The 14,112-nt window shown below is 37.1% G+C and overlaps 1 protein-coding gene across 2 annotated transcripts; it reads right to left on the bottom strand.

The window, feature by feature from the left end:
- Positions 1-300: 300 nt before the first annotated feature.
- LOC113492247 (leukocyte surface antigen CD53-like) lies at positions 301-9,156 on the bottom strand. Of its 2 annotated transcripts, XM_026869631.1 has the most exons (9): positions 9,153-9,156; positions 8,991-9,065; positions 8,669-8,767; positions 4,432-4,560; positions 3,856-3,930; positions 3,559-3,626; positions 2,839-2,932; positions 2,312-2,471; positions 301-956 (listed from the first exon to the last, which is right to left on the bottom strand). In XM_026869631.1, exons 2-8 carry the CDS (start codon positions 9,060-9,062, stop codon positions 2,334-2,336), a joined length of 675 nt encoding a protein of 224 aa, XP_026725432.1. In that variant the 5' UTR covers positions 9,063-9,065; positions 9,153-9,156; the 3' UTR covers positions 301-956; positions 2,312-2,333. The 2 variants fall into 2 exon arrangements, with proteins under 2 accessions (XP_026725432.1, XP_026725431.1); XM_026869630.1 differs by lacking the exon at positions 9,153-9,156 and having other exon boundaries at positions 8,991-9,108.
- Between the last annotated feature and the right edge of the window lie 4,956 nt (positions 9,157-14,112).

Genomic DNA, 14,112 nt, shown 5'->3' with positions numbered 1-14,112 from the left:
GTGTGTAAGATGGTATACGTATAGATTGTAAAGGCTAGCTGCGCTTTTCAAATTTGACCCTAAATCTCTTCACATAAAAACCCTTTGCATTGAATTAAAAATAATAAAATACATTAAAATCTATTCTTTATTGAGCATTCAGTATTTTATTTACAATTGCCTTACTTTTAAGTTTTAATAATATTCAACTAAAACATGACTTATTTAAAAGTTCTTCCATTTACATACAATAAAATTTTAATACAAATTTTGTTTTAAGTAATTCTATTAAATACAAACTATTAAGTGTGTTTTGAGCATTTTAAGCAAAATCCCTATTGGCACCTAAAGCGGGACACAAAATAAAATATTTTCTAAAGTTATTTACATATTACCATGACAAAATACTTAGGGTACGCGTCTACTGGGGCTTAACTGAGTAGAATGAAGTAGAACGGATCAAAATTAATTGGTCAATCCACGTTCAATTCGCTAATTTCCGCATCAATGGACACGCACCCTTATCTATGCCTTATAAGAGTTATCTCATTTACTTGTTATAAATTATTAACTAACAAATCAAATTTGAATAGAGCAAACCATAACACAATTATTATTACACTGCTTAATGGCGCCCCACCGTGGGACAAAATATTGGCGCCCATCGAGGGGCAAAATAAAAGTCTTGTAAAAAGTCTTCTTACACGATATACATATTTTCTTTAAAATGCTTCAAATATCAATAAAACAAGTTTTCAGACAACACTTCAATATTCAACCAGAAAAGTCGGTCTCTTTAAATTGGTTTTGGTTTAGCTGAATCTACTAAGCTGAAGTGGCAGGCTTGTCTATCCAGCCTATCCTGGCCCTGCCGACGACTAGCATGAGAACATCATCATTGGTGGGCTCCACTGTCGGCGTGACGCGCGTCTGACTCCACCGGCGACGGGAGCGCGGAGGGGGGATGGGGGGTGACGCTGTGAAGGATATAGGGTTAAAAGATCAGTATTATAAGCTAAATTAAACATGACTAAAACATTTGCAACCTAAATATATACACTTAAAAACGAACATCGTCATCGCTGCCGGCTGGGAGTGTGCCCTAAAGGCTGGCAGCATTGCCACGTTGATCGGCAATGCGATCTAAAATCTCTGAGCGAGGTAAAAGCCAGCCTTTGGGTCACGGGAAATGTCAACAAGACGCTTTGCTTATAATATATACACTTAAAAACGAACATCGTCATCGCTGCCGGCTGGGAGTGTGCCCTAAAGGCTGGCAGCATTGCCACGTTGATCGGCAATGCGATCTAAAATCTCTGAGCGAGGTAAAAGCCAGCCTTTGGGTCACGGGAAATGTCAACAAGACGCTTTGCTTATCTTTAAGCGTTTTGGCCCCCACGGCCCAAAAGTTTCGACATCAACTAACCGTATAAAATATGTTAAGGTAAATACAAATGATGTTAAGGTTTAATTCATAGTTTTTTTATTGTGTCCTTAATCTGACGCGTCAGCTCATAATTAAAGATTCCGGTTGGGTCAGAAACTAGACGGGCGATCCCGATACATACGCGTGAGTAAACCGTTACATCATTTGAGTTACTGTGAAAATATTACAAACTGGCTTTTATTCGCGGCTTCTGCTACATAGTATAGCTAAACCATTGCTCTCTTTTAATGAATTCGGAATAATAAGAAAAAATATCCAATGTATTAGCTATCTCAATAACAAATTTGATCAAAACCGGTCCAGAATACAATCATTTATTACATTAGTGAAATAGGTTTTAATGTTCGTTAGAAAAAACATGCACTACTTCAAAAAGTTTAAAAGCCAAAGATTAACTTATAATATAAGTTTACCAGAAAACAAGACAGCACTATTTAACAAAAGCATTTTATGTATGGCTCCACGTATCTATAACCATTTACCAAAATCCGTTCGGGAAATAACAAATATAGATAGATTTAAGATTAGTGTCAAGATATTATTATTAAGAAAAGCATATTACAATGTGGCAGAATACCTAGAGGATAACTTAAGATTGTATAAGATTTAGATTTAACAAAACAATGTTCTCTGCAGTGATTTTTAAAATTGTGTAGTTTGCATGCCTTTGTAGGTGGGATATGGTTAATGTGCAGTATTAAAATATTTAAGAACTTCTATGTACCCATATTCGCCAATGAATAAATGATTTGATTTGATTTGATTTGCTTTATAAGTTAGAGCAACTTCTACTTTAATATAGAGTTTGCTGCAAGCTTTCATCACAGCACAAAAGTCTTAGGAAACTAATGTTTAAAAATTACCTATTTAAAGATGGCTGCTTACCGTTCACGCGTCGATGCGATCGCTAGCTGTAAGAGCGAGATGCATGACACGACCGCCTCAGGATAGAGCAGGACGCCAACACAACATGGATGACAGCTAGAGACGTGTACACCGGGAGGAGATAGCGGTCTAACCAGACCGAGATGGATGCGTGGCAATCCTGTAGATTTAATATAGTTTATTGTTAAACTATGCTGAACTTGAGGCGTTTTTCTGAAATAAAAGACTTAAAAAAAAGAGTAGAATTAGTTACTCCTTATTATATATACAGGTAATAAAAGTCTAGTCGAAATCGGTGCAGCCATTTCTGAGATTAGCCCGGACAAACAGAGAGACCAGGATTGTTTTTGTAAAAAATGATGTTTTGCTGTAGGTACTGCATATATTTCATAAGCATCGTCATTTATCATCCTAGCCTTTTCCCAACTATGTTTAGGTCGGCTTAAACAAACATACCTGTTAACTTTCAGATTTTTTATACTTTTTCAAGTTTAACACGTGACATCTAAGTATTGTAGGTATCATACCTTCTTATATAAAAGTGTGCTTGTACAGTTATCTGGATAAGCGGCTGGGCCGCAGCACGACCATGGGGGCTTCCGAATATCTGGTTCTGAGGCACTGTGGGGACATGGCTTATTAATAATAACGTTATAATACCGAAGAGTTAAAAAAAAACTACTTAGCTAAACTTTATGTACCTAATTTTGGGAATTGAAAAATAAACGACGACCTCCGTGGTCGAGTGGCGTACGCACTGGTTTCAAGGTGTCGCTAGCTCTGAGGTCCCGGGTTCGAACCCCGGTCGCGTCAATGTAAAAATTCACATTTCTGCATTGTCTCGGGTCTGGGTGTTTGTGGTACCTTCGTTGTATGTGGATTCCATAACACAAGTGCTTTAGCAACTTACTTTGGGTTCAGAACAATGTATGTGATGTTGTCCGCATTTAAAAAAAAAATCATTGTTACATCCAGTCCGAGTTTTGAGGGTTGCTACCTCAAAGCAGGGCTCACTTTTTAAAAGCCCGAAGAAGAAATATAAGTTTGATCCATCTGTAGACCTTGACAAGCATTTGTGTGATCCACGAATGCTTGTCCTGAGTCTGGGTGTCATAGTGCATGTGACTTGAATGTTTGTGAAACGTCCCGCGGTACTAAGGTCCTTCATGTAGATGTCGTTTTTTAAACTGAGATTAATAAAGAATGGTGTTTTCTAGTTTGGGTAAATAAAATGGATGGAAACTCACTTATGTTCACAACATTGGAATGCAAGACGCATCGCGTGCGTCCACTGCCCGTCATCTTGTAGACCTTTCTGTGAAACAATATTTCATATTTAATATCTAAGTATTCAGGCTTTTCACCGATGACGCAATAAATGAGCTGTTTAATATTGACTTGAAATTGAACCAGATATTCCTGAGATTAGCGCGGTTAAATAACCAAACTCTTTAGCTTTATAATATTAGTATAGAATGTAATACGAACCTCGTATTCTTTGATAAAAAAACATATGAAACATTCGCAGAGCATACTTTACTTACCTCTACCAGATTGCTTGAGAAATAATACAGAAGAGAACATTCTAGAAGCAGAAGTAGTATCACCAGGGCAGAGTACTGAAAGAAGGAGAATAAATTCAATGATTTTTATTAAGTTCTCCCGCACTAAGGAATTTAATCCTTGTATCGCGCTGCGATTTACAAACATTCAAGTCACATGCACAAAGACACCCAGACTCAGGACAAGCACTCGTGGATCAAACAAACGTTTGTCCTACGCGGGGATCGAACCCGCAACACGTCGCGCTCAGTGTATATCGCATGAAAAAATTTACCACAATTTCGAACTCCATTTAAAATCTAATTTGTAATGCCGCAAGCATAGTAGCTTTTACCCGCGGGCCCGCCCGTTACAAATCAATAATGATCCCACGGGAACATAAAATCGGGATAAAACTAACCTATGTGTTAATCCCGGTTATAAACTATCTGTGTACCACGTTTCGTCTAAATCCGTTCCGTAGTTTTAGCGTGAAAGACGAACAAACATCTATACATACAAGCTTTCGCGTTTATAATTTCAGAAAGATTTATAAGTAGTAAATTTCGTCCACTCACCATAAACAGTAGGAACGGTGACCTGGTGATGGCTCCATAGAATCCCATGAAACACACGAAGAACAGAAAAACCGCGATCGCCGTCAACGCGATGCCAACCTGCAGGGATACTGCCTCCTCAAACACTGACTGGTGGGGAGAAAAATATTATTACTATCAGCCGTTCTAGCTAAACGACATTTCGACAGATGGAACAGCTTCATTAAGAATATGATGACAGGCGAAAATCACGTTACTTATCGAAACTGGTAAACGAGTGATTGAGGTCACCACGTCAAACCCACTTCGCGACGTGTTAGTTCGATCCCCGTAGGACAAGCGTTTGTGTGATCCACGAATGGGGTGTTATGATTCTGGTTCTGTTTGTGGATTTGACTTGAATGTTAGTAAAACCCCCGCGACACAAGGATTCAATTCATAATTAATAATAATAAATAAATGCGGACAACATCACATACATTGTTCTGAACCCAAAGTAAGTTGCTAAAGCACTTGTGTTATGGAATTCAGATACAACGAAGGTACCACAAACACCCAGACCCGAGATAATGTAGAAATGTGAATTTTTACATTGACCCGACCGGGGATCGAACCCGGGACCTCAGAGCTAGCGACACCTTGAAACCGGTGCGTACGCCACTCGACCACGGAGGTCGTCAAATTGCATGCGAGCGTTGTTTCTTTTAACCGTATCCGAAACCTAACCTTTTATGTGAATGTAAATCTGTTTGTTAAGCTGCGAAAAAGACTTTATCAACTTAAAAAAATGGGATTACTTTTGCTTCACTGCAACATTCCACAGGAGCGGAGCAGCTGTTCACCGCTAGTTCTTATAATAAAGTGCAACCCACAGGTCGAATCAAAAAATAAGATTTTACAAGGTCCTGACTATTTAATAAGTAAGTAAAAAACTGTTGGCCGCGGGCCCAGCAACCAAATAAAAAATCATCCCACAGGAACATAAAATCGGAATAAAATCTTATGTATTAATCCTCGTTGTAAACTATCTCCCACCAAGTTTCGTCCCAATTCTTTCAATGGTTTTTCCGTGAAAGAGGAACAAACATCCATTTTATTAAAAAACACCCGCAATTAGGAATTTAATCCTTGTGTCACAGGTTTTACAAACATATAAATCACATGCACAAGACACCCAGACTCAGAACGTTTATAATATTCGTAGAATTTACTTTAAGCAATATTTTACATCAGATGAAGTCGCGTGTTGCAACTAGTCTAGTTAGCGAGTCCTGACCGGGTCGATGGTGTCAGGCGGCGACAAGCACGGCAGCCGAATAACCTATTCTACCTAAAATTAACTTCAGTGAACATCAAAATATTGTGATCTCAAATTGCACTGCAAATGATATCGGAGTATCGTGTTAAGGGGCGATTAGAGGGAGAAGTAAAATATCAATTGTAACGTGCCTTCTCCCAACTATGTTGGGGTCGGCTTCCAGTCTAACAGGACTTAGCTAAGTACCAGTGTTTTATAGAGCGACTGCCTATCTGACCTAATCAACCCAGTTATGGACAACACGATACCCATTAGTTAGACTGGTTGTCTGACTTTCTAGCTTCTGACTACCAGTAACGACTGTCAAAGATGTATGAATAACAGCCGGCCCAACAATTTAACGTGCCTTCCGAAAAATGGAGGAACTCGTTATGACAAAGATGGTCACTCATCTACGGACCAACCGCGTCAAGCTTAGCTTAACTTGTGCTCGATTTACTTACATATGCAGTTATAGCTTAGTCACGTGACAATATCACTTATACTTTTCACGTGACCGACCCGCGACCGTATAATTATAATGACATATCATGTTTTATCAGCTGTTCCCATACACTGACCCTTTTATCTATCTATACCTACTAATATATAAAGCTGAAGAGTTTGTTTGTTTGTTTGAACGCGCTAATCTCAGGATCTACTGGATCGAATTGATTTGTTTTGTGTTGAATAGACCATTTATCAAGGAAGGCTTTAGGCTATATAATATCGCGCTACGACTAATAGGAGCGAAGATAAAATGGAAAATGTGGAAAAAATATTCATCTTTGATGGCTTGAAGATCTTCTACCCACGTGGACGAAGTCGCGGGCAACAGCTAGTTACTAAATAAGCGAGGCATAGTTTTTACTTAGAAGCCTTTTTCGGTTTGGAAATCATCAAATGACTCTTTCCACTTTGGGTTGAGTGGGGAGTGTCAAACTTTAATAAAACTAAGAATTAAAAAAACCGACAGTAAAAACTATCACCCCCAAAACTATTCAACGGCTTGACCGATTTTAACATAAAATGTTAAATGAATGCTCACACATAATTTACCTTTAATACACAAAATAAATAAATTAAAATCTATTAATCACACATAGCGACAGACAGACCGATAGACACGTCAAACATTTAATAACACTTCCCTTTTAGCGTCTGAGGTTAAAAAAAGTTTACTAGCCACAATACAACTATTTCAATATAATAATTGTTTCCAAATTCCCCAATTAACTTGGAAAGGAGGGTATCATTCGATCTAAAGTAACATATGTGTTTGATCCGCTGTCATGCGACAAAATAAGCAATACTTGATGCTATTATACGCGTGCCCTACTTCGTCGCGGCCATCTTGTAAAATATTCATGAGTGATGCGCCAGCCTGACTGATAGTGAAATACGTGTCTTTTTAAAACGACTCCCGCGTTCAAGAATAGGGTATTTGAGTTAGGACCCATTTTTCAATGACCAGACAACTTTTATTCGACGAATATGTTTGACGTTTTGACAGCTTTTGTATAGAAAATATGTCAAACGGTCATATTTATTCCTCAGATAAAAATTAACTGATGATTGAAAAATCGGGCCTAAATCTAATAAAATGAATCTGTTTAGACCGTCAGACAGATTTCCAAAAATATTGCGCACGTATTTTTCATTTTATCACATCATAAAATAATAAGAAAGATAAAAAGCACTTAAGTATGGTAGTGGTGGCTAAAAACGTCACTTGCTAGTAAAAAGCGTACTGGTAAGTGACGTCACACGAGATTTTAAATCACTGTATTCAGTATATTTTTCGTTTACGAAATAAAAAATAAAAAAAATACCTACGTATCCGGAATTTGTTGGCAATCTAAACAGTTTTTTTTAATATCTACCCAAATTAATCCTTGTATCGCGGGGAGTTTCACAAACATTCAAGTCACATGCACAAAGACACCCAGACTCGGAACAAGCATTCGTGGATCACACAATACTTGTCCTACGGGGATCGAACTAACACGTCGCGCAGTGGGTTTGGCGTGGTGACCTCAACCACTCGGCTATCCTTGCTGTCAATACGTTTTAAAACAATTAGGTAAAGCAATCGTCTATATCATTAACCTTCAGATCCAAGCATGCTTTCATAATAATCAATAAAACATTTGATTTGTAATCATAGTAAGTCGAATCTAACATATTTTTAATGTGTATGCACCGCTTGCTACGAGCATTAGTCTGACCTTGGACTTGATAAATGTTGTGAAACGGAAACTAGATTTAAAAAATATAAGAGCCCTCGTTTTTAAACCCACTCCATTCAAATTTTATCAAAATCGGTCCAGCCGTTTTTATAGTTGTAAATTGCATTGTCATCGAGTTTGAAGTTAACCTGAAAATTTCAGCCTACTAGCTTATCGGGAAGTGCCTCAAAATTGAGTTGCAAATATCCAACCGGAACGACAAACAAACAAGAAAATGAGTGTATAAAAACGTAGGAATATTTTTATTTTTAAGTGAAACTTTAATGCGACTTCCAAACGTTGTGTTAAACGTTCAAAGCTCTTGAGAGTAGAAAAAGACAGACTGAAAATGAATGCAATCAAATTCATTATCTCATGACAAAGTTTGACCGTTTTCACGCGGAGAAAAGCACGCTCTTTATATTTCAATTTGACCGCTCTTAATCATTAGGAATGCCGTCTTTCTCCCACAGCAACTGTCTTGTTTTAATAGTCGTTACAAATTTCGCCATGTTCACTCACTACTGGTCCAAATTGAAAAATTCTTTTTGTGTTGAATAGACCATTCATCGAGGAAGCATTTAGGCTATAAACCATCACGCTGCGACTAATAGGAGCGAAGATACAATGGAAAATGTGAAAAAATCAGGGCAGGTATAAATCATAACTTATATCTTCTACCCACGGAGACGAAGTCGCGGGCAACAGCTAGTTATAATATATATGAACTGACCTTTATGATCATACTTCCAGAAGCTTCTAACACCGAGGCTAGTGACGTGGGTGATGATATAATCCACAATCCCAGCGCCACCAGCAAAGCACAGATGACCTGAAAAGCAAAAATAAATTTATTGTTTTTAAACCATACGCCATTGAATCATCTTCTACTTTTTTTTTGTAGATAAAAAAGAATTGCTGTTCGTTAGTCTCGCTAAAACTCGAGAACGGCTGAACCGATTTGGCTCATTTTAGTTTTGAAATATTCGTGGAAGTCCAGGGACGGTTTTGTGGGAGGCAACACCTAGTATGGAATATGTAAATAGAATTCTCACCATGACAAAACAGTTTACGATCCATAATATCCAGGCAGCTACCTTTGAAGTCCTGCTGGTGTGTTTATCCATAATCTAGAAAAAATAAAAACAATCATAATATTTTGATAGTTACTATCGTGAGACTGATTCATTATTAAATGATGTAACGGTTTTACTCACGCGTATTTATCGGGGTAACCCGACTAGACGTTCGACTCGCGATCCTGCCGCGTCTGCTCATGATTGAGGACTCCGGTTGGGTCCGAAACGCCGAAATGCGTGCGTAAACAGTTACATCATTTTAATGTTTTATTGCATACTAGCTTTTCGCCCACGGCTTCGCCCGCGTCGATGTCGGTTATATCGCGTTTCCAAGACAACTCTTCGAAAGTCCGGGATAAAAACTATCTTATGTTCTTTCTCAAGGTCAACCCTATGTCTGTACCAAATTTCATTAAAATCAGTTCAGTAGTTTAGACGTGAAAGCGTAATAGACAGACAGTCAGAGTTACTTTCGCATTTATAATATTAGTAGGGATGGCCCGCGGGCCCCGCGACCGCTAAAAGTCGAAAAATACTATCCTGTGTGTTATAACCTACTGTGTACCAAGTTTCGTCTAAATCCATCTGTCTGCCTACGGATCATAGCACAAAACGCAACATCATCATTTTTAAACGTTGGTTAAATGACACAAAAACATTTGCCCTACATCAATAATGATCTTTCGGAACGATTAGACGGATAACAAAGGGATATCCGGGTCAAATAACTTATGCTTGTGATGGTAAAAATGGGATATATTTGTAATATAAACATTATTAGTTTGAGTCCATTACATATATTGTGTTTTGTTGTCTGTACGTAATCTATACTTCTATACTAATATATAAAGCTGAAGAGTTTGTTTGTTAGGAACTACTGGTTCAAATTGTGTTGAATAGACCATTGATCGAGGAAGGTTTTAGGCTATAAAACATCACGCTGCGACTAATAGGAGCGAAGATACAATGGAAAATGTGGAAAAAAAACAGAGAAAATTATTCATCTTCGAGGGCTTCCGTTGCGTGAGCTGCGAAAACGGTTCAAGATATTCTAACCACGTGGACGAAGTCGCGGGCAACAGCTAGTAGGATATATTGTGATACAAACATTATTAGGTCGAGTCCATTACATGTAATGTGTTTTGTTGTCTGTATGTAACGTTTCGATAAAGTAATTGACTTTTCAATAGACTTCAAAAAGTAAATTGTATTTTTTTTATGTTTGTCACCAAGAACATCTTTCTTTTTTTTTCATTAACATTCAAATCACATGCACAAAGACACCCAGACTCAGGACAAGCATTCGTGGATCACACAAACGCTTGTCCTGCGGGGATCGAACTATAATCGCGCAGTGGGTTTGGCGGTAGCGACCTCAACCACTCGGCTGTCCATGCAGCCGATAATTTTCATACTAAGTACCAGATTCCCTCATCAATTAATTATCAATACCAATATTTTCTGTACTGGTTTCCTTACTATGTTTTTCTTCACCGTTTATCAGTAATAATAATAATATAATATATCCTGGGACAACTCACACACTGTTATCTGATCCCAAGCTAAGCAGAGCTTGTGTTATGGTAACCAGACAACTGAATAAACTTATTTATATATTTCTAAATACATACATATTATAGATAAATTACACCCAGACACCGGAACAAATGATCATGCTCATCAGTCATCACACAACATTTGTCCTGGGCGGGAATCGAACCCACGACCTCCGGTATAGCAGTCAGGGTCACTAACCACTAGATTAACAGGCCCGTCTTAAAATAATTAAGAAAGTCACATTAAGTAGTACTTTGCTTGCGTTGCTTAATAATTATATTTGGCTATACTTTAACTCACTTTGACTAGACTGTTGGTTTGGTGGTAAGTGGTATGACTGCTATACCGAAGCTCGTGAGTTCGATTCCTACCCAGGACAAATGTTCCTGTGATGAGTCACAATCAATTGTTCTGTGTCTGGGTGTATTTTGTTTGAGACTAGATGGAGTTGTGTGAAAGTTGTGATAGTTATATTATATTACTAGCTGTTGCCCCGCGACTTCGTCCCCGTGGGTAGAAGATATAAGTTATGATTTATACCTGACCTGTTTTTTCACATTTTCCATTGTACCTATCTTTGCTCCTATTAGTCGCAGCGTGATGGTTTATAGCCTAAAGCCTTCCTCGATGAATGGTCTATTCAACACAAAAAGAATTTTGACCAATAGTTCCTGAGATTAGCCGCGTTCAAACAAACAAACAAACTCTTCAGCTTTATATATTAGTATAGAGTATAGATAACGATTGAGTCTGTAAACTATAGGTTGAAGGAGTAAACCAACCCAAGGTCAAGGCAGTTAGAAGTCAAGAACACACCCTGAAGGTCTCTTCAAGGCTCCCTTAACATAATCACTGTAATTCCCAATGTCATCACATTTCTAATGTCTAGACGTTAATGAAAATATAATACACTAGCTGTTGCCCGCGACTCCGTCCGCGTGGACTTCAGTTTACAGCGTGAGGTGGTTCCCGTTTCCGTGGGAATGCCAGATTAAATGTAGGTCTGACCCCCTTTCATTACTCCAATTAAAAATTGAATTACCGTAAAATCTAACATACCTATATTATTAAAGCCAAATTTTAAAGCTACAGACTATTAAAAAAAAAAGTTTAATTTAAACTTCCAACTATTGTAAGGATCCCTTACAGCCCTTTTACCAGTTAAAAGGCTCGAAACTATGGTATCAGAATTCAGATTTCATTACAATCGGTTCAGAAAAGAGACAAACAGACAAACAAAGACACTTTAATTTTTTTTACATTTCCAGGGTTAAATCATCGGCCTAGCCTTTTCCCAACTATGTTGGGGGTCGCTACCAGTCTAACTGGTTTTCAGCTAAGTACCAGTGTTTTACAAGGAGCGACTGCCTATCTGACCTCCTCAACCCAGTTACCTGGGCAACACGATACCCCTTGGTTAGACTTTTTCAAGCTTCTGCCTACCTGTAACGACTGTCAAAGATGTAGGAATAACAGCCCGGGACCCACAATTTAACGTGCCTTCCGAAACACGGAGGAACTCGTTATGACAAAGATGATCACCCATCTACGGACCAACCGCGTCAAGCGTAGCTTAACTATTTACTTATTTAAATCTACTTTTTAAAACTGAAAAGCTCGTTTTAATAACAAATTATTCGTAGCATTCATTCATTTAAACATTTATGAAGTTGAATGTCCCCACTAGGTGGACGGCTGCATAATTCATGCCTTTGCCATGTTCCCGTGGGAATTAAGTGGAAAATTATAGACTATTATATTAAATTACGCTTTGTTACCGGAGTCGATACGTTTCTGTGAATCTATTGCTACGTTTTTTACGTTTTAAATATTTTTTTTTGCTGTTATATTGTAATATGTAGGAATGAAGGGATTTTATTTAATATAAATATGATTTGAAGAGTTTCATCAATGCTTATAATTTTCTTTGTGAAATATTTCTTTCAATAATTGAGGTACATTTCTAGCCTGGTGTTATTATTTAACGTTAACTTTCAGTCTATTTATTCATTCTAATTATGTATAGTGATTGATATTTTTTAAGATATTAAAATACTAAATGGATAAGGTATACTAAAAGAATATTAATTTTCGTCTTGAAAACAGAAAACAATTTATAGGAACTTCCATTTTTACCCAAAGCATAATTATATGTAATCAAACTAATATTCATTTATCTACATTTTACATTTAATAAATACGTTCTTACGGAACCATTCAAGAACCATTGCATTTAGTTAATGCAAAATATTCAAACCCTTCTGGGAATTCAAACCTACTTTTTTTAACAAAATATCAAAACGCATTCAAAATAATAACAAATTTAAAAATGATAATGTTTCCGTTTGCCGGTTGGAGACAAATTTTCATATTTTTAAACGCATATTGTTTTTGATTTATTAACTTAAAAATATTTTAATTTATTTATGTGTGAATTGTCCATAAAGGAGAATATTGGAACAAATCTTACCTGTTTTTATTTTCAGCTTAAGATAAATAACAAAAAAGTATTCACTCACTACTTATTTCGTAAAAACGTATATTCCTTTTAACCAACGTGCAACGTTCGGTACGTGCTCTCCCTCGCTTGGTCGCGTGCTACTGAAAGCGTCACTGAAAGACTTTATTATTTAACATGCTGAATAACCGAAGGGGTTGTAAATTATATTACAGGTTTGATAGACTCATACCTTCGACGGAAAAAAATACTAGCTTATTCCCACGTTTTTATAGCCTCACTTTCTTGTTTGTTTTGTCGTTCCGGTTGGATTTTTGGAACAAAATTTTGAGGTACTTCCCGATAAGCTAGTAGGCTGTAATTTTCAGGGTAGCTTCAAACTTGATGACAATGCAATTTACAACTACAAATACGGTTAGACCGATTTTGATAAATTTAAAGAGAGTGACATTTTAAAACGTGATTTTTTTTCTCTATTAATTTTATTGAATGAGTTGTCAAATTCTTTGCTTATATCTGTATACAATCTAAAATTAGAAAATAAGAAACGGAACTATAAGAATTTGAAACACAGCATTTCGTGTAACGATGATGATATTTAAGTATTTTTATTATCAACTCTGAAGATTTAGTTATTAAAATGCGGGGTTTTTCATGTTTCTTTTTTTTATTTTATGATAGTGGTTATCAAGGCAAACCCTCTGTACGTGAATTATCGTGGGTTTTATTCCTGTGAAGAACATTTCTGTGTTGAATGATTGTGAAAGCCCCCACGACACTATGATTAAATTCCGTACAGCAATAATCGAAACTTGAAGAGGTAATGATAGGCGTTTGAAAAACAAATTTAGACTATGAAAAATCTGACGACTGCCGAGGCAGTGGAATTATCTAAAGGGCTACCGTGGCCCCGGTACACGGTACAAAGGAAGGAACATGAAACTGATAATCCCTTCCGCTACGAATATAGAAAAAAAAGTCCATAATATTTTTAAATTCATTTTTATTGGTGTCAAACGTTCACAGAGGTAGTTACATGTATTGCATCGTAGACACTATTGTCATTAAACTTCTAACACATCT

This window comes from Trichoplusia ni, chromosome 3 (genome assembly GCF_003590095.1).
Source record: "Trichoplusia ni isolate ovarian cell line Hi5 chromosome 3, tn1, whole genome shotgun sequence".
Lineage (NCBI taxonomy): Eukaryota > Metazoa > Arthropoda > Insecta > Lepidoptera > Noctuidae > Trichoplusia > Trichoplusia ni.
The sequence above is the reverse complement of the archived record's forward strand: the minus strand, read 5'-3'. Positions and strand labels throughout refer to the sequence as shown.